Source organism: Pseudonaja textilis, chromosome 8, assembly GCF_049901715.1.
Source record: "Pseudonaja textilis isolate UNSWEBS1 chromosome 8, rPseTex1.2, whole genome shotgun sequence".
In the NCBI taxonomy this organism is placed as follows: Eukaryota; Metazoa; Chordata; class Lepidosauria; order Squamata; family Elapidae; genus Pseudonaja; species Pseudonaja textilis.
In genome coordinates this window covers 19,788,150-19,809,702 of record NC_141997.1, presented here as the reverse complement: position 1 = coordinate 19,809,702, position 21,553 = coordinate 19,788,150, and the positions used below count along the sequence as shown (strand labels likewise).

Here is a 21,553-nt window from a genome sequence, read left to right as displayed (position 1 = left end):
GCTTCCATATATTGTAGAGTACCAAATGTTTCATTCTCTAGTATTATCTGATTTACGTGTAGGATGTGGGAAGGAAAGTTCATACTACTTATATAAGCAGGGGAAATCACACTACAGGAATTTTGAAACTGAGATTATGAAATTGACTAGATTGGATTCTCGGGTTAGATCAAATTAGTCTAAGGGAACATTGGAATGGTAGAAGATGTATCTGATTCCTGAAAGGAGAAAGGATGGTTTTATGACACACACATGCACACAAAAATCTATAGCAGGTGATGCATGAAGAAAGAATTATTCACACATGTGCACCTCCATAGACAAGAAATTGAACTCCAACAAATCAACACAGCAGCAACTTGAGCTTAGAGGTTTTTTATTGATTTTGTTGGATGCCTATTTGTGAAGCTATGGTGAGTGTATTTCATACTTGCTTTCTAAGCAGTGGTGTCTCCAGGAGAGGGGGAAGCGGGGAGCAAGCTGATTGTATCTGCAACGTTAACTCAATTGTTGTCTCTGGATTGTGAAGTCACATACATGCCCCGGAAGAGTAATGTATGTGCTGTAATATTGCAATGATTTCTATTTCATAAGGCAAAAGGGATGGGCTCCTGGAGAAGTCACTGTTTCTAACACTGTAGTTGTTGTTGGACATGCTTTCCATGTGTCTAGTGAGCAGCAGTTATATTTTGGAAAATGATGATTACCATAGTAGCTTAAAAGGGGCTTTGGGATAGATTCTGCCTTCTCTGAGTGAGACGTGCAGTTTAGGAATAGGAAATATAAACAAATGATAAACAAACAAACTTTCCATGTCTTTTCTTTGTTGCTGCTTTCGACTGCCCTGAAGTATATTGAATAATTCCAAAGTAATTTAGAGCCACAGAAATGCAGAAATAGTTATATTTAAAAAGCCTGAGAAAGCAGCTCACGCTGTCTCAATCCTCATTGATAGGGTATAAGAGGAAGAAAATGGAAAATATGGATTCTATTTTGGTCATAGACCAAATTGATTGAATCAGCTTTTAAGATTCTGTTATTGTAATCTAGATCAGTAAATAATGGTTCCAGTCAAATGTATGAACTCTGTTTCCTGACCTGACCTGGAATGGAGTAAGTTGGTCCCTGGAGCTTCGTCAAGTGAAGTTCTTGGGCTGTTCTCCCACCATCCATCACATTCTGGGGAGAATCTCTGAAAAGCTATCCCACGTACTGTTTTACAGGAAAAAAAAATCTCTGCACCTATTGGCCTTTTGAGACAGACTAGATTGGAAACATAACCAGGGGAGCTAATTCCACTATATTGTAAAGCAGCATTTACAGAATCCTGCAAATTATCAACTCATAAAACATTTCTATGCCTGTTTTAGAGTTGCCATGAACAGAAAGGGCGGGGGAGAAAGGAATTTGGAAGAGCAGTGCAGGAGTTTGGAATCGAAAGTGCATTCCATTCTTATTTTGCAAAGATTATAACTAAGCTACCGGAGTTTCTACCGTGCAAATCTCTAATTGGAAAATGTGGTTGACGGCTCTTGGCTATGAACATGTTTCGGTTGTAGAATATGAATTATGATGCACCCAGAAGGGTTGGGTGAAACCAGGGTCAAGGGTGATAGTGAATTACGTGTCTCAGAATTGTTTACATACAGGTTATGCTGACATGTTAGCTCCTAATAAATCCTTTGAAGTTTTTGAAGCTTGGCTCAAGGTTGATGATTTAATTAGGGCAACTGCTGGAATCCTGACAGCTAGCCGATTCTCATAATTAATCAACATTATTGGGGTATTGAGTCCAGAACTCTTCCATTGCTCCCCGACATCTGGGGTGCATGGAGAGAAAGTCAGAGGGCCGTGGCAGAGGGAGGACTATCAGAAGAAAGCTTGCTCCAGGCGACCCAAGCAGAAACAGGCTTGGCCTCCAGCCAGAAGCAAATGAAACCTGACAACACAAGTTCAGCCGAAGCAAAGAAAACTGATCCAGTGAAAGAAAGAAAAACGGATGAGTACTGGTGGAAAAAAAAATTCCCCAAAGTTTTGGAAGTTGAGCTCCCTTATCCCCAGGCCAAAAATGAGGGAAGACCTCTGAGTGAGCTGGGAAGAGTGGATTGGATGTGGGAACAGGCCAGAGACCCAAGCTCCTGACGGGATCCCTGGGGAGATTCATAGAGGAGCTGAGGGAGGAATTTGACTGGGCTACCATTAGAGATGATGGCCCGTTATGCTGCCAAAACAGAGAGCAGTTTCCACAGAGCCTTTTGAAGTGAGGAGGAGCAGGTGAGACCACAGCCCCCCTTCCCTACTCACCAAAAGAAGAAAGAGCCCGCAGCAACAACCAGTGCCTCTCCCATGCAGCAGGCAGCCCCCTCCTCCTGTGCAAACTAGGGGAGGAAGGTCAGCCACCTCAAGTGCAGGCTTACAGAGGGCAACAGGAGGAGGTGGAACAGAGCTCTACGAACTGCCCCAGTTCGGGAAAATTTGATGGGGACCTAGACCAGCTAGCTCTATTCCTTGACTCAGCTGAGATCCTTCTTAGAATGCTATGGACACCTCTACCCCTCCCCTAGAATCATGATGAATGCCATTTCTGAGGTGTTAGAGGGAGAAGCAAGAGGATGGCTTGACACCCTCCACAAGAGGAGGAACCCCCAACTACATGATGCAGATGACTTCCTACAACTGTAGAGACCAGATTTGAGGAAGCAGAGGATGACTCATTTGTAGAAGATGAGCTCAGCTCATCACAGAACACACCTGTGAATTCAGAAGAATCAGTGGGAAGCTACCTCAACCTAACCACAGTCCTGAAACGGGGGATCAGAGCAAAAAAGCTGGTCCACCCAATCCGGTTCAAAAAAGTAGGTGCCACTCAGTTAACCAATCAGTGAGACTATAGAGCTAGTGGATCACTGGGAAAAAAATTGATTCGTAGTGGCTCCCAGAATGACAGATGCAGTCACACTGGGACTTTCCTGGCTAGACAGTGAGGCCTGACCATCTGGTGGCAGGCGGGGTTTACCACAGACTGAGGATAGCAAAGGGACCCCAACCCTTTCTTCACCATCAAATAGAAGCACCACCCATGGAGGGAACCCTCCCAGAGGGTTCACCAAAACAACTAGCAACCACCTCCAACAAAACCCCAGAGGCCAGATCCTTCTTTCTCTCTCTTTCTCTCTCTCTCTCTCTTCTTTCTCTTTCTTTCCCTCAGGCTCACCCCATTGACTTGACTTGCTTGGGCAGGTCCCTCCAATGCAGTGGGCTCAATGGGGGGGACCTGTGGGGCCAGCACCTAGAACGCAGCAGTGTTGGCATGTTTGAAAAGTAGAGCAAAGCTAGAGGTCAGTAATTTTTGCTGCAAAGACTCACAAAAGCTTCTGGGTTGTGCACAAGAAGGGACGCACATGTCAATGCAATTCAGCAACATAAAATAAAGAGATACAAATAAAACAAATCAACAAGAATTGGCAAAGCATCTCTGATTAGATTTTATTCACTGCTAGAATCAGAGATGCTTTGCTGATTCTAGTGCAATGACCTGCTCCAGCAGGGTTAGAAGGGAGTGTGTCACGTGTATGTGTGTGCATGGCTAAAACCGGGTCAAGTATCTCTGGGGAGGCCAGTCATAAATTAGAACACTTGCTAAACAACTAGCAATTAAATGAGGACCACTTGTATTTGGTTTGCCAGTCACCTGGCCACACCCACCCAATCAGATGACCACCAAATCACACCTCCCCCGTCATGTGACCAGCAAGCCATGCCCAGCCAGCAAGCCACACCAGCCAGTCACATGACCAGCAAGCCACACCCTCAAATTAGGCCACGCCCACATAAATTTGAATCCCACCCCTGGGTTGGGGGCACCGAGGATGAGTTTGTAGCACCAAGGGGGCAGTGGACTGAAAAAGTTTGGGAAGCACTGATCTATCCCCTCCCACTGATGAAGGACATGCTATTCCACCTGGCGAAAGGGAAGGTCTTTACCAAATTAGATCTCAGAGAAGCATACTATTGAGTCCACATCAAGGACGGAGATGAATGGAAAACAGCATTCAACTGATCCCTAGGGAGCTTCCAATTCAAAGTCATGACTACAGGTGACCCCAGCTGTGTTCATACAATTAATAAACGAGGTGCTACATGAACATCTCTATACGGGGGTTCTTGTCTACCTGAATGACATTCTCATCTACACTGAGATGATGGACGACCACATACCCCTAGTCCTCCAGGTACTGGGAAAACTTCTAGCAGCAAACCTGCACGTCAAGCTGTCAAAATATGAATTTCACTGTGTACAGTTGGACTACCTGGGCTACCAAGTCTCCAATGAGGGCATAGAGATGGACCAAGCCAAAGTACAAGTCATTCTGGGCTGGCAGCCCCCTCACACCTACAGACAGCTACAAAACTTCAAAGGTTCGCAAACTTCTACTGACAATTCATCCCCTCCTTTGTGAGGATTGCCAAACCCATGATGAACCTCCTAAAGACAGGGAGTTCAGAAATGAAGCCCCGCTCAGGGCAACCCCTACAGTGAGACCTTAACCTGCCAAAAAGCATTTGAAACACTGAAAGAACTGTTTGCAAAAGAACTAGTGCTGAAGCATTCTGACCCCAAACAACCCTTCATCATTCAAACAGATGCCAGTGACGTGGCAGTGGGAGCAGTGTTACTCCAAACAAATGACTAAGGAAGCCTAGAGCCCTGCGCCTACACCTCCCGCAAGCTCACAGACACAGAGAGGTGATGGGCTGCATGGGAAAAAGAGGCTTTCGTGGTGAGATGGGCACTGCAAACCTGGTGCCACCTGCTGGAAGGGGGGGGCAGAGACCATTCAAAGTCTGGATCAACCATAAAAATCTGGAAGCTCTTAGGATCTGCAAAAACTATCACTCAACCAAGTCCACTGGGCTCAATACTTCAACTGATTCGACTTCATGCTAAAATACATCTGGGGGGCAGGAGAAACTTTTTGGCTGATGACCTCTCCTGCATGCCTCAGTACAAATGCAAAAGGGAGGAGGTCATAAATGCCATCATCCCCCCTACCCAAATAGCTACGCAAGTAACTACCAAACAATGCCGCAGTCAGCAAGACCAACCCGCAGACGACTTAACTATGAAAGTAAAAACTTCTAGCAGACTCCTGGTTTTGGGACAATCAACACATCTTAACAAAAAGACATGACCTACTTTGGAAAGGGACAAAACTGTATGTTCCAGAATCCCTACACATCCTAGTCCTTTAGAGAAACCATGATGCCAAACCACTAGGCTACTTCAGGTTCTTAAAGACTTTACACTTAGCTCGGAGGCAATCCTGGTGCCCTGAAATAAAGAAAGACATGGACAGTTATGTGATGAGTTGCACCATTTGTGCTGCGATGAAAAAACAACCAGGAAAACTCCCTGGACTGCTACAGAGGGTAGTGGAGCTGATGAGGCCAGGGGAGGAGATTGCAATGGACTTCATAGTGGAGTTGCTGAAAAGTGGGGGAAACTCCGTGATCTGGACTGCAATAGACTTATTTTCCAAACAGGCACATTTCATACCTTGCAGCGGACTACCCTCAGCCCACCAGTTAGCCAAGCTGTTCCTAAAGCACATCCTGAAGCCTACATGGAGTACCACGGATAATTATCTCAGACCAAGGGATCCAGTTCATGGGCAAATTTTGGAGGGAGTTCCTGCGGTCTATTGGGTAGTCTCAGGGCCTTAGCTTGGCCTTTCATCCAAGCACCAATGGGAGAGCAAAGAGATTGAATGCCATGGTAGAGCAGTACCTGAGATGCTACATGAGTTATCAGCAGTCCAATTGGGTGTACCGCCTGCCTTTTGCTGAGGTGACATACAGTAATGCTATTCACAGTAGCATGGGACTAATCCCCTTCAAAGTAGTGAGCGGTATGGACTTCGTCCCAATGCCTGAGTATCCAAGGATTCCCCCCTCCTCAGTCAGCCTGACCGATTGAATGTCAATGCTGAAAGCAACTGGAGAGAATGTCAAAAAAGCACTGGCAAAAGCGGCCACAGAGCTATAAGAGACAGGCAGATAAACACTGAGCCCAACAATGGTCATTCCAGTTGGGGGAGAAGGTCTACCTCTCCACCAAATATCTGAGGTTAAGATACCCTAGCAAGACATTGGGGCCAAAGTTCATGGGACCATTCCCCATAGTAAAGATCATCAACCAAGTCACAGTGCAATTGAAGTTGTACCAATTACTAGGGAAAATACACCTGGTATTCCGTAATATCCTCTTAAAACCTATGGTCGGATCGACCTTGAGGCCCCTATCTTATGAACCCCCAGACCCCATGGTCATAGGAGGCCAAACCCATTATGAGGTGCAGTGAATCCTCAATTTGAGGTGGCGCAGGAGACAACTCCAATATTTAATCAAGTGGAAGGGCTACCTCTTATCAGGGGCATCTTGGGTAAAAAGTAAGAACATCCAAGCCTATTGCCTTGTAGCAAGGTTCCATGCAGAAAATCCAACCAAGCCTGGGTGGGGTTCGCAACCCTAAGTTCTATACCTGCACTCAGTTTGTTTTTCTTTTTGTGTTGTAAGGTCCACCTTCAAGAAGTGAGAGGAGCCAAATGTCAACTCATAAAACATTTCTATGCCTGTTTTAGAGTTGCCATGAACAGAAAGTGTGGGGGTGGGGGAGAAAGGAATTTGAAAGAGCAGTGCAGCAGTTTGGAAACGAAAGTGCATTCCATTCTTATCTTCCAAAGATTATAACTAAGCAACCGGAGTTTCTGCCGTGCAAATCTCTAATTGGAGAATGTGATTGATGACTCTTGGTTATGAACATGTTTTGTTGTAGAATATGAATTATGATATACCCAAAGGGGTGAGGGAAAACCAGGATCAAGGGTGACAGTGAATTATGTGTCTCAGAATTGGTTACCTACAGGTCATGCTGACATGTTAGCTCCTAATAAATCCTTTGAAGTTTTTGAAGCTTGGCTTGATTTAATTAGGGCAACTGCTGGAATCCTGACACAAATCTGAAATACATTTCTCCCCCTTCCCCATCTTGTTTACAGCCCCAAAAACTAAGAACACTTTCTTCTTCTGGTTGTTTAAGTCAAGAGCTAACTGTATTTCTGTAGTTATTCACATACGCCAATTTATCTAGTTGTTGTTTTTTTAAAAGCAACAGGGGAGAAATTTAGCACCATCAATTAAGAGACATGGTACAATTATTGTTTTCTTCTTTTCTCTATGTCACCATCTTTTCCCCAATTTTTAAAAGGTATACTGGGTTTTTTAGAGTTGGGTGTTCCTATAAAATCAATCTAGCATGGAAAAAGGGTCAAATCTTCTTCTATTAAACCTTTCATTCCAATAATTTTAACTGAACAGAGATACTAGAGTTCTGGTATGTTTTGATCCTAATACTGTTCATCCAACAAAGGTTCTATATATTCCAAAGTTGCCCAAATAAAATTAATACTAACTGCTGGTTTCTAACCGCCACCTCTCTTTCCCGCAGACCCCACTGCTTAGAAAGCAAGTATGAAGCACAAACATTATAGAAATCCAACCAAATCCCTAAAACCCTAAGCTCCAGTTGCTGCTGTGTTGATTTGTTGGAGTCCAGTTTCATATCTATAAACATACATAGGTGTGCTAGTTTCCACTATTTAATATTTGACAACAGGGAAGCTCCAGATTCAGAAAACTAAATCCACCCTTATTAATTGCTAGTTGCATTGTAAGAATATTCTCAGAATTGAAAAAAACCATAGAAATTTTAAAACTAGGAATTGATTTCTGAATATATCACCCAGATATATGAACTGAGATTCCTCTCAAAATGTAAACTTGCTTTCTGAAAGTTGAACTTTAAGATTGCACTTGCTGCTAAGATACAGTATACAACCATCCATTAGGCATGGTGTGACTTTTTCTGAGCACATAAGAAAGTTTAGTGATGAAAGGAACTGTGGAATAAGGCTTGGTATGTATAGGAGGAAAAGATTATCTTTTGTGGGCAATGAGTCACATTCATAATGTCCTCTTTTCTCCAAAATAAAAGTCTTTAAAGAACTTTCTTCAGTTCATGAATTTAATGGAATACATTTGATTATTATTTCTTGTAAAAGAACATAGTTCTAGTTTGCATTTCATTAAATGTTATAATGTAGTTTTTTGTTTGAAATTACCAAAATCTACATAAAATGCATATCTTTATGAGAAAAGATACTACTTTTCTCAAAATACTTTTCTGAAAACATGCTTATGTTCAACTTCTTTAGCGTAGTAGTGGCAATGTTTATAGAAAGTTTTGTTATCTTTTGAAATTTCATTAAAGGAATGATGTACGTACTATAAGTGCCAAATTAGGGCTTGAGATTTTCCAATGCTAAATTATTTACCACCGAAACCTGTGGCTGAAATTATTTTTTACACTATGCCAATTTAACGCTGTGCCAATTACATCGATAATTTAAACCTCTGTTGTCCTCTTGAACTGTGCTCCCTTAAGCAATTATTCTAGTGCAATTAAATCCTTTCATTCAAAATATACTGTTGATTTATTTGGTAAAGCTAACAAATGGGTGGTAGATTAAAAAACTTTAGCGTACATTAAATACTTGCTTTTCAGAAATAAAAATCTTAGAAGTAAGAAAAACTTTGTTGCATCAGATTAAAGGCAACACCCAGTAATTTAATCTTGTGAAACTCTTAAGCAGCACAGCAGAGTCTTTCCCATTCTTGTTAATAGAATAACAGAGTTGGAAGGGACCTTAGAGGTCTTCTAGTCCAACCCGCTGCTCAGGCAGGAAACCCTATACCATTTCAAACAAATGTGTCCAAGCTCTTCTTAAAAACTTCCAGTATTGTAGCACCCGCAACTTCTGGAAACAAGTTGTTTCACTGATTAATTGTTCTGTCAGAAGATTTCTCCCTCATTCTAGCCTGCTTCTACTCTTGATTAGTTCCCGTCCTGCCTTCAGGTTTTTTTGGAGAATAGCTTGACTGCCTCTTCTTTGTGGCAACTTCTTAGATCTTGGAATACTGCTATCATGCCACCCCAGTCCTTCTGATCATTAGACATACCCAATTCTTGCAACTGTTCTTCATATGTTTTAGCCTCTAGTCCCCTAATAATCTTTGTTGCTCTTCTCTGTACTCTAGAATCTCAACATCTTTTTTATATTGTGTCAATGAAAACTGGATGCAGTATTCCAAGTATGGTCTTACCAAGACATTATAAAGTGGTATTAACACTTATGTGATGTTGATTCTATTCCTCTATTAATGAAGCCTAGGACTGTGTTGGCTTTTTTGGCAGCTGTAGCACACAATTTTTTCAGCCTCATCAGGTTGTCTCCATCAGCCAAAATTATAATTATTATTAAAGTTTTATTAAAAGAGTTTTCCTGTAGAATTTTGTAGTGTTTGGATTTTTTAAAAAAATTAGGGGAGATAGTGGGTATTGTTTTAGATGTAAATTGCACTATGTGCTGACCTCACATTAGAACTCACCCATAATTTTACAGGCATTTTAAATTTCTGTAATCCACGAGCAACATGTTTCAGCTGTAATGAGGTATGTTCTTGATATACTTTTCCGCTTGTCAAGATAAGATATATTTTCTGGATAAGCAGCCAAGTAGTTTAGTTGATAGATTAATTGAACAACCATAATGATAAAAAACTGGCTAAACAGCCACGGCTTTTTAAAATAAATCCATATTGTGTTTGCTTGAGAAAAAGAAGAAATGGAAGTCTATTTTCAACATCCTGAAAGAATAAGAGCCTTTGGGTGACTTTTTAATCTTCACTGTTTGAACGATCTTCTCAATTTAGTCTTATAAAATAAGATGAACCTCAACCTTTGTTTCCTCAAAAGCTCTATTTATATTGTCTTTGGCTTGTGTGTGTATTTATATTCCACCTCCTAAACTTGCTGCACCACTCCAGGGAGTTAATGCAGTATGAGTTAGAAGCAATAGAATACCTGAATAATTAATAGAAGCTATAATAATAGAACGAAAATAAAGTTGAAATCCACCTATCTTGAAGTAGCCAAGGTTGAGAAACACTGATTTAGATGAGAGTCACTTTGGTGCAGGGGTTAAGGACAAAGGGGTTAGAAACCAAGAGAAACACAAAACCAGTTAGACGGTTTATGAAGAAGGCAATGGCAAATTACTTCTAAAACAAATAAACTGCCAAGTAAATCGCCAAGTAAACTGCCAGGACTTGTCAGAGGTTTGACTCAAAGCGATATATGTCTATGCACACACAGAGTGAGATAAATGTGGGATGGGGCGGGAAAGCATTACTGGTGTTTAGTCTTTTCACCATCTAAAACTCCAACTTCCCCCAAAATACACCCTACCTGAACAGGGCAAGTGTCTCTCTAAATGAAAGATATTTTTGGAAGCTTGGTATTTATTTAATTTTTAGAGGCCAAGGTTGGTGAGTTGATGATAGTAGAAGAGTGAAATTTTTCTTTTTCTTAACGGGTTGTTTGTAATTTTACCTTTGAACCTTTTTAGTCATATCTTTTAGGATTTATGCTCTATGATTTTTGTTGTTTTTGCCCCACGATGTTTTGAAAAAGTACTATAATACTTGGCAAATGGGACACTATTATTTGGTGAATTAGATGGTTGGAGTGTTACTGCAACAGCACAAAGGCGTATCTGAGAGTTATAGGTTGCCCAACCCTGAATTATGGATTGAAGAGAAACTGGCAAAATGAAGGCAAAGGGAGATAAAGGTTTTAATACAGAAAGAAAATGGTTGTACAAGACTAACAACATAAATTAATGTAATTTTGCATCCAGGAAGTGCCTAAGCCACATAGAGTTCCCCGAAAAAAAGCTGACTGTGGAGAGGCGTCTCAGTGACTGACAGCTTTTGTAACATTTTAAGTGTAATATAGAGCAGTGGTCATCAACCAGTGGGCCGGGGACCACTGGTGGTCCATGAGAAAATTTTGGTGGTCCGCACAGAAATGTCCTCCCCAAAGCAATTAATCCATGCTGTGCCGCCCACATGGCGTGCCCACCCGCTGGCCCCTACCCTTCGGCTGAGCGTAAACCTTACGTTGAATAGAGCCACGTGAGCTGGAACTGGAAGGTAAGACCAACAGCGGGGGAGGGAAATCCACCCCATGGTGGCTTTCTGAGGTTGGTGGGAAAGTTAGTCCTATATTCCAGAGCTGCAGTAGTCACAGGACTGGCCCTTTGGTCATCGCGGAGCAGCTCCTCCAGTCCATGGCAGGCCGGTGCACCCCGGTGGAGGAGCAGCTAAGGGCCAAAGGGCCAGTCCTGTGACTACTGCAGCTCTGGAATATGGGACTGACTTTCCCATTGATGTCAGCAAGCCACTGTCAGTCAAAATTCATATTAGTGGTCCATGGGATTTAAAATTATAAGTGTGGTGGTCCCTGAGGTCCAAAAGGTTGGCTACCCCGATATAGAGCAATATATGTAGTTTATGGGGTCACAGGATGGAATAGTTTATCAGTGCCATAAAAAACATAAGAAAAGGAACAGTACTCCTTCATTAATTTTGATGCCAATATTAACAGCTGCCTGGAGTTGCCTCTAGATAGGATGGGTGGCACAGAATACAACACACAAATAAAATAAAATCAATCAATCAATAAAAATAAAAGCTAATGTAGTTATTTCCATGAAATAGTGCAAAATCATAGAATAGTCTGTAATATCATTGCTAGGATCACGTGGAGAGAGTGGCTTATCCACATAAGTGATTTATAACATAATGCCATCACTATAGGGAAACATCACCAGAGTTGATAGCTTTTATATCCCTACAGCCATGGCTGGATGATAGTATAAATCACAAGTGTAAATAGTCTCTGTGTCGATGTGATCTGATGCGTTTACAAGGAATGAATGATTGATTGATTGATAGATACATAATATACACACACATAGCATTCCACATTAGTACTAGTAGCAGTGAGATGGCTGAGGTGTCCGGTGAAGCCATTGGTTGCCCCAAATGGTGTTGAAATAATTTTTGGAACAGGAATATTGCTATTGTGAATACATTTCTCTGTCAGTTCTGGATATACACCAGAATTGACCTTAAGCCTCAGGAAATCTTGGTACATTTTCCATTGTCAGGCATGAGCGAGCAGCAAATCAAGATTTCAGTTTGGTACAACAGCCCTTCTTTAGTACAAACTGGCGCTTACAAGAGAACCTAGGTTTATGTTGATATTTCTTGGGAATATAAAACCAGAGAATGCTTGGTTACTCAGTGCATGTGTTTAAGTGTCTATTGTAGAAAGTATTGTGAAATGAAACTAAATGGAAAGGCAGGCAGAAATAAATTATTTTATATGAAATAAACCAGTTAAAATACATCTAATTCTTGATGTGCTCTGGATTAGACATTGATTTTTACCGTCTCCTGAAAAAATCCTTGAGACAAAGGTAGCTTTGGATATCTATGTTGTACCTCTCTTCAATCCATGAATCCATGTGTGCTTTTCTTTAAATGTTAAATGTTCCTAATATCTATGGGGAAAATCTGATATAGATATACAATATTATATATTTTAAAATAATTTATTTTAATTGCATACTACAAAATGGATTGTAATAAAACAGAGTATTGTCATTAAACTAGTTATAACTAGCCTTTAAATTTCTAAAGGAAAAAATACACCTGGAACTTTTATTCATTTTTATGAACTACTCAGTGATGGCAAGCAAAACATGCTCAGATCACCATCCAATGGTGGGATTCAAATTGTTTTACCACCGGTTTAGTGTGGTGCTTTCCCTAACGTCGGCATGCAGCTTTCCCCACACCAGCTGAGACCTGCAGTGCAAATCAGCTGAAAAGTGATCCTGCGCTTTTCTCTTTTTCTTCTCAGATGATTGTCGGAGGATTTTTTTTTCCTCCTCACAGCTGATTGTCGGCTTTTTTTTACTACTGGTTCAGCCAAACTGGTCCGAACCGGTAGCATGTCACCACTGTCATCATTGTAAATGCAGATGGCCACTAAGCAAGGCCTATCTGCATGTTGTTCTAGTCTGGTGGTCTTGAAATATTTCTGAATTATTAAGTGTTTGGAGAGAAATTAGGAGGAAAAAAATCTGAAGTAAATGTTCAGAATGCCTATGAGATAGCAATAGAGTCATATATTGAGTGATCTTCAACATACCTCTTTCTGAATGCTTGCAAAGATTTTAGACCCACAAATACAACATTCTTCCTTATAGCAAAGATACAACATTCTTCCTTATAGCAAAGAAAAGCTTTTTCCCCCTGAAGTTACATGATTTCTTAGAAGCTTCAAGGGATTATCTAGGGCAGAAGACATTAGTTTTTGACTATTGAAATCTTTTGGCAGTTAAAATGGAAATGAATTGCTTTTGTAATAAACTATTTGACCCTTCAAAACATGACACCAAACAGGAAACTCCATTGCTTATGAGTCACTTCAGTAACTTTTTTAGAAGTAACAAGATGGATATGAAACAATTTGACTATCACATGATCAATTTGTTTCCTGTGCTTTTCTCTTTTAATTAAAATCTAGTGCATGTGTAAAAACTGTATCTCTACTTCATTCAAGTTCACAAACTTTGCTGGGCTTCAGTTTTGATTTAGAACAGAAGAACCTAAAAAAAGATTTTTTGCATTTGTGAAATGAAATGACAGCAACGTGACTAAGCCTGTGGGGTGAAGTGTTGGTGGTTTCAAGTATCTTCTCACCCAAAAGCCCTACAAATCCTCAAAGTTTAAAGATTCTTCATCCTGCCTTGGTGTAATGGCTTTGGTAGTTCTGCTACTACTACCTGTCTTCCAGGAGGATGCCTTACAATACTTGCTGCCATGCTTATTATGTTCTGTGAGACGAATAGGGACTCTATACCCTCTACTGATAAGGGAGGGGGAAGAGGAAATAAGTTGTTTAGGTTTATAGTGTTGAAACCCAAGGTTAGGGAAATCTTTGTGGAGCTCAAAAGAGAGAAATAGAATCAAACTTTACATTTTAAAGAGAAAAAAAATAAAAGAATATAAAAATTACTTTTTAACTGCAAGTAGTTACAAGCAAAACTATCAGTGGTGGAAAACATAAAATTACAGAGCTGCTCAAACCACATCCTAAAAGAAATTCCAATAAAATATATACTATCAAAGATAACACTTTAAGTGAATCACAAGATAAGATGGCATGCTCCTATTATGAGACAGTCAGGTGTAAAAAGGCTCCAAGTTGCATGAAAGGACACATTGACTGTTTTTATATACAGTCAGTGGATTCCAGAGAGAATAACATTTAAACTGCATATAGATTTCAAACAAAGTTCTTCTTTAATGACCAATCCTTTGTATATCTGCCTTGTAGTAAAAGATGGTTATCTCCTAACCCATCTCGTAGCAATAGAAAGAAGGTGCCATGAGTTAGAGAGTTCGGACAAAGAATGAGGGAAACCTCCCCCAGCCCACCAAGGGTCAATCCAGTGACCAATCAGGATTACAGATGTGGTCACGTGACATGGACTATATTTTCCAGGATACCTTTAACTACGTTTACCATGATGCATTCCCTTAAAGGTACAGCTCACAATTCCTAAGTGACTATCCAATTCCCATTGACTGGCTGAGACAGCACACTCCCTGCCTGCAATTGTAAATTCCACTATTAAGAGAAGAGGAAAAAAAATAACTATAAACTAAGATAAGCAGTAAAAAGTAATACTAACTGAATAGCATATAACTATATAACTAAGAGAAAAACAGTCAACATTAATAAAGCATCAAACAAAGCAAAGCATGCAAAGCTTGAGGTTCAATCTTCAAGTTCAGCCTCTTGGTGTGAGTCTGCTGGTCACCTCTGGTGGCCTTTTAAGGTTGGCAAAGGTGAAAGTTTGGAGGTTGCATCTGGTGGCCTTTTAGGGTTGGAATGGTACTCTTGCTTCCACGGTGTCAAAGGGCGTCGGGAAGCTGTTGGAAGGGGTGTTGCGGAGGCATATGCTCGTGTAGAGCGTCTTAGTGGACATCTGGTGGTTGCTGGCGGCCATTTAGGGTGTCCTAGCGAAAGTGTACTGATCGGTGGCGGCCTTTTAGGCTGGAACATTATTCTTGCTTTCAATGGTGCCAAAGGGCATCGGAAGGTCATTGGAATGGGTGGTGCTAAGGCATTTGCCTGGGTTGGAGTCTGCATCTGAGCGTCACTGACAATTCCTACGATTCTCCCATCCTAGTGGAGATTTGATAGCCACTGGGCCGTCTACAGGGCTGCCGACTGACTCGGAGAAGAGAAAGGTGCATGGGGCATTATTTCCCAGCAGGAGTAGGATATCAGCCTCTGGATCTAGAGCAGGGAAGTGATGAGCCAGGTGCTGTAGGTGAGGCAGAAATATGTGTCGCATAGTCTGAAGACTTGAGGGCAGAATGCAGAAATATGCCTATAAGGGTCGCTTGCTTCACAAGGTGGCAGCAGAGGGCCAGTAAGACGCTGTTGCTAAGCCCATGTTAGGTTGCAGTTACTCTTTGGACTTTTGAATTAAGTTGATTAAATGGTGCACAATAGTTTCAAAAAAGGGATTGCCATTGGATAGTCACTCTGTCAAATTGAATAAATTGTCCACAATAGTTTCAAAGGGGGTTATCATTGGAGAAACACTTTGGTCAATATTTGAGAAACTAAAAAAAAAATAAAAGTTTGGGAAATTTCTTCTTGACCACCAGATGGGGCTGTAGGCTGATTTACCAAGATGTGCTGTTGCTCATTAGGAGAGGGGTGGTTGGGTCTCCAAGGTATTTAATCCTATTCAATGGAAGATAAATTAATCAAACAAGTACAACAGTTCAAAGGGTTATTTGCAGTCCTTGTTATGCTTAAAATTTTCCTAGCATAGAAATAAGATGGATAAACTGTATGCTTTGTGAGGGAAAGGAAATTGCTTTTGTTCACATAGCTTACTTGCTGGAACTGTGATTTATAGCCCCAATAAAACTGCCCAGAGAAGGTTTTATAGCCTGCATTGTAAATGGCAGGAGGCCTTGTGGCAAAGCTGGCTAAGATAGAGCAAAACACATCCTTTGTCTTTACTCCAGGACACAAGCTAGTTTGGTAAATTAGTTTTTGTAGAGTTAGCTCAGGGAGAGATGAAATAAAGGAAGCTGCTTGTCTGTCCCTTGAAAGATGGGAAGTTTGCTTTCTCTCGTTATTTAAAATGAGTCTTTGAAATAGCAGGAAGAGAAATTGAGCAGAGAAGAGGTGGTGGGTGGGATGTGGGGAACTCCAGCCCCTCCCACCATGTAAACAGCATGTAAAGAGTTCCGATGCTCACAAAGAGAGATGATGGGAATGCAGGTTTAGATTAACATTGCATATTCACTCCTGGCCTCAATATTATGTTGCTTTATCACAAATCCAAAATTAACAAATTTATTCTCATGGGTTAGGATGCATCTTTTACTTTTTTGTATCTTGTACAGAGGTGGATTCATAAACTGTACAGATGCAGAGAGATAACTCAACAAGACGTCTATAACAAAGAACACTTATTGGTTCATCAGGTATCCTCATATGTTTGTGACAAAGTTCTTCTTTTATGACCAATCCTTTGTATATCTGCCCTGTAGTAAAAGATGGTTATCTCCTAACCCATCTCGTAGCAATAGAAAGAAGGTGCCATGAGTTAGAGAGACTATCCAATTCCCATAGACTGACTGGGACAGCACAATATTGCTAAGTAAACCATCACTGCCACCAATGTATCTGTTCTGTTTCCCTGGATTTTCCAGATTTTGCACATTGTAATCTTAAATCAGAGGTTTAAGAAAGCAGTTGTTACTTCTGACTTTTAAGTAGACTCGGTACCGGAAAGTAATCTCAGCTAACTTCTTTTAAAAGGACCAAAAATCATTTCTCTCTCTAAAGAAAGGGGAGGAGTTAGAGGGAGTCTATTTTTTGCTGCATGCTCAATTTTCATGTTGATTGCAAACATCTGCTGTCTGCCTGGCATGCAGCTGACAGTCTGTGAAAGCAGACTGGAGTGGTTTCACAATGAAAACCTACCATATTAAGATAGTATAATATTTTGCATGTATAATAAAAATGTGCAAGTGAGCAGTTAATTTGGTAGTTAATGGTTGAGGTTCTCAGAAGCAATTCCTGTACCTTCAAAGCAATTCCTGTACAGACAATGCACAAGCATAATAACTGTTCTTATAATTCCTGAAGTCCTAAAGCAATTCAAAGGTTTTTGACCAGGCCAATCTCTTCACTGTTATCTACTGCTTTTCTCAAATATTCTATTTGTTTTAATGTTTTTCCAAAAATACATACAGTATGTGTAAAAGAAGCAAAATACAGAATGTTCATAGAAAAAAAAAATCCCAAGGTATTTGGTCTATCTATATCCTCTATTAAGCAAGTGATAGTCCTCATTTAACAATCACAAAGTTATTACGGTCATTATGACCTGACTTAATTTTATGATTATTTCTATGCCTGAAATGCAATCACATGACTGTGAGGTCAGCAGTCATAAGTTCAAGGATAGGTGTTGTAAGTAACTTAGTTGAGGTCCACTGTAAAGCAACTGGTTAAGTGACTGGTTATTAACCAAGGATTACCTGTATTGTCCATAGTTAGAATCAAAATGTTATTCAATAGGTGGCTTTTATTTATGTTTAGAGGAAAGAAGATGTATAATTGCTTAGAATTTCTAGAGTTTCAGTTAGCAGTCAATCACCTTGATATAGAATTATAAACTATATACAGAGTTCCCAGTGTTCCTAATGACAAAAGCAGGACAATTTTAAAAACAAAAATAATTGTAACGTTGTTGTGCATAGTAGACAGCAACCCAATATTGGTGCTATGTACAATGTTCTCTTCACAAAGGAGTCTTCCAATTCCCAGAATAGCAATGTCTGGTATTCTTTTTGTGTGGATTTAATATATGAACAGAGAAATATGCACAATGAAAACTTACTGATGCAATAGTAGATGAACAACTTTTTATGCAGTTCTAATTTATGTCGTACAAACTAGGGATTCTGCAAAAAATGTCTGGGATTTATTGAATACAATTAGCTTTGTTCCATATAATTTTTTTTCATAAGAACTGTCTCACATTTATGTATTTTGTTGCATGCTCTTAATTGAAGTAATTAATTTACATGCGTTACATGTACAGTATATCATGCTTTTCTGTCAAGCAAGCATATGTGATTCTCCTCTTCGACCTTCATGATATTGGAGTGAAAGTGTGATAGTTTTTAGGCCAGAGAAATAGGAATTCAGTTATATGAATAGACTTCAGTGTTCAAAAAGAGTTGAATGAAATCCAGTTTGGTTCAGCTCTAGGAAAATAAGATGCTTTGGATCATTCTATTTACCGTAAATCCCATATAGGATAAACTTTGTGCCAGTCATGAAAAACAAGTAAATTAAACCTTGCTCTATTAAAAGCAACTTATGGTGAAACAGTTTTCAATGAAAAAAGAGGAAGTAATAAACATGCAGAAAATAACTGAACTATATAATTGTACTAATTATGTTTTTGAATAAGTTGTGGGATTCAAGAGATATTCATGCAGAGGATGACTGAAGCAAGCTGTCCTTCCTTTTTGTCTTTTTTCTTTTTAAAAGATCAAAGGCAATTGTTTAAGAGCTGGATGTTATCTATTTGCAAATCAATATCCTGTTCCTTTCCATTAAAGTATTATATTTTAATTACCTATGGGTTGTTTTAGTAGGTGTGAGTCTTCTTTGTGTCCATTAAAATGATTTGTGTTGAAAAGGGAAGTATTATTTATTATTTATAGTATTATTTAGAGCCTCCAAAATTGGTGCTTCACTCCTTGTGTTCTCATTATTTCGGAGCCTCCCCAAAGCTCTTCTGTTGAGTCACTTAACTTCCAACTTGTTTGAAGTGGGAGAGAAAAGAATGGTTGTTAATAATAGAACTATAAAGTTCCTGACCAGCAGTAATTATTACTTTGTCCTGTTCCATGGATGTTTAACTCTCCTTTCTCCTTTCTGAGCACTTCAGCACTATTAAACAAAGTGTTTACAGTTCACAATAGTTCATTTAGTGATCGTTCAAAGTTACAACAGCACTGAAAAAAGTGACATGAGCATTTTTCATAGTTATGACCTTTGAATCCCATGATCATGTGATCAGAATTCAGATGCTTGGCAGCTAGTTCATACTTATTGTCAACTCATAAAATGTTTATATGGTCTTTTTAGAATTGTCAACAGAATGGGAGGGGGGAGCAGTGCAGCAGCTTGCAAAACCGAAACTGCATTCCATATATGTTTTCAAAGATAATAACAAGGTCACCAAAGTTTCTGCTGTGCAAAATTCTAACTGGAGAGCATGGTTGATGACTCTTGGCTATGGATGTGTCTAATTGGAGAATATGAATTACAATACACCCAGGCAATGCCAGACCTTTTAACTCCCAATAAATCTTTTTGAAGTTTTGGAACTTTGGCTCGAAATTCATGATTTAAATGGGGTTAAGTGCTGGAATCCTGATACTTATGACCTTTGTTGTGTCCCAAAGGCATGGGGCCACCTTTTGCGACTTTTTCACAAACCAAGTCAATGGGGAAACAGATTCACTTAATAATCAGTTACTAACTGATCAACTGCATCGACTTGTTTAACAACTGTTGACAACAGGAAAATAGGGCAAAACTCACTTAACAAATGTCTAAACAATAGCATTTTGGGGGTCTATTGTAGTCGTAAGTCAATTACTACCTCTAATATTGGGTAGTGGCAATTTTTATATTGATCTCCTCCATTGTTCATTTGGAGGAATTCTGGAAGCCTTATCCAGTTTTGGACAAGATGGTAATCATGGCCACACACTGAGAAATGTTTAGGAGATTTTGAACTCTAAATAATCTCTGCATAGGAAAAATAACAACAGCTTAACTGATGAAATGAAAATAGGTTGAATAATAAATGTTTTAATAAATATTAATATAAGCACAACTACTAAGCTGTCTATGCTTTTAGTATTATTGTCTTAATAGTAATTTCCCAAAATATATTACACAAAAAATTATGCCATCTATTAAATAAAAAGATGGGTGACATTCCAATTAGTAAAAAAATATATTCAATATTTTAAGCAAGGTAATAATTGATAACATTTCTTTTTGTAAAATATAATTGTAGGTCTTTTATTGATAAGATTTAGACTCAAGCATCAAAATTATTTAAAAATTTTATATTAACCTTTAGAACCTTGTGACATTTCCTTCAATTAATGGAATTCGTTTTTAAAAAAAACCTTCTGTAGAACAAACATTATGACAATTCATTCTGTAAACAATGAATGGCATTCAGTTGTGCAGAAACAGCCAAAGTGGAACTTGGACTTGTGTTGGGAAGGGTTATTTTATTCTTGATAGAAAGTAACCTGAACTTTTTTATTCCTAGAAAAGCTGATTGCTTATCAAAGAGAGTTTCATGCTTTGAAGGAGCGCCTTCGCATAGCTGAGCACAGAACCCTGCAACGTTCTTCTGAATTAAATACCATCTTGGAGCAGTTCAGACAGGCCGTGGCAGAAACAAATGGAAGTAAGGATGCATTGAGCAGCGTTTCAGGTACAGATGAATGGATTTGAAGATTACTGGGCTTGCTATTCTCACTGGGTCTCTCCTGCTTTCCATGAGTTACAGAATACAGAATCCTTCTTCTTACATTATTATTTCTGGCTTTCATATGCAATTGAACAGAAAATACTAGTTTTATTTATTACCCAACTTTATTACTATTGCCTTTGCTTTATCTCTCTGTTCCAGGAGTTCTGAAGTTGCGGTATAATTTGAGGATTAATTTTACATGGATATGAATAACTTCTTTTGGGAGTTGTTGGTTCTGCAATGAAATTTAGCAAATATTAATGTTAGGCATATATTCACTAAACCTATTCAGCCTCTTCTCCCATTCATACATACCTGCACACCTGCTTTTTACTAGGCTCTCTGCTTCTTTCTGCATCGTAAACAAGGGAGATCTGTGACTTATTTACTTGGTGATCAGAGCAACAGCAGTTATTCTGCTAGTAAACTTCTTAGGTTCATTGGTTGTATTTAAAGAAGGTAGTATTGCTCAAAGGCTTAGGTCTCATCCATTTCTTTTTCCCTTTCCAACCAGAAAATTTTGGGAGGTATGACCTCCAGAAACCCAAAGTCCACTCTATGATAGCAAAGCGATACAAAAAACTCTAACCTTTGCAACTATCCAGTGGTTGGCTTGTTTGGTTGTTTTGGTTTTGCAGCCCAGGCTCCAAGAGAGAGGATAGAAGCAGAGAAGAAAAACAATAGAATGCGCCAAAGAGTGGAGGAGGAACAAGGGCAAACTTTCAAAAACCTGACTGCTTTGACAGATGAATTCTAAACATCTGGCCACCTTAAATGGAAATCCATTCTTAAAGTAGTTCAATAATGTGATTTATGAGAGGTTACTTCTATTTCTTTTGCACCATTGGACTATCTAATTAGAAGGTTTTTATTATTTGGTGCTCTAGTCCAGCAGTCGCCA

General features: G+C 39.5%; 1 protein-coding gene across 4 annotated transcripts in view; it reads left to right on the top strand.

The window, feature by feature from the left end:
- Positions 1–21,553, top strand: part of MGAT4A (alpha-1,3-mannosyl-glycoprotein 4-beta-N-acetylglucosaminyltransferase A) — a 77,403-nt gene that overhangs the window by 16,833 nt on the left and 39,017 nt on the right. For 2 of the 4 annotated variants that reach the window (XM_087938460.1, XM_087938461.1), the window contains exon 3: positions 20,446–20,586. In XM_087938460.1, coding sequence (XP_087794586.1) covers positions 20,446–20,586 — 141 coding nt within the window. Of the gene's footprint in view, positions 1–20,445; positions 20,614–21,553 lie in introns of all 4 variants that reach the window. The other 2 variants (XM_026707531.2, XM_087938459.1) reach the window with 1 other exon arrangement.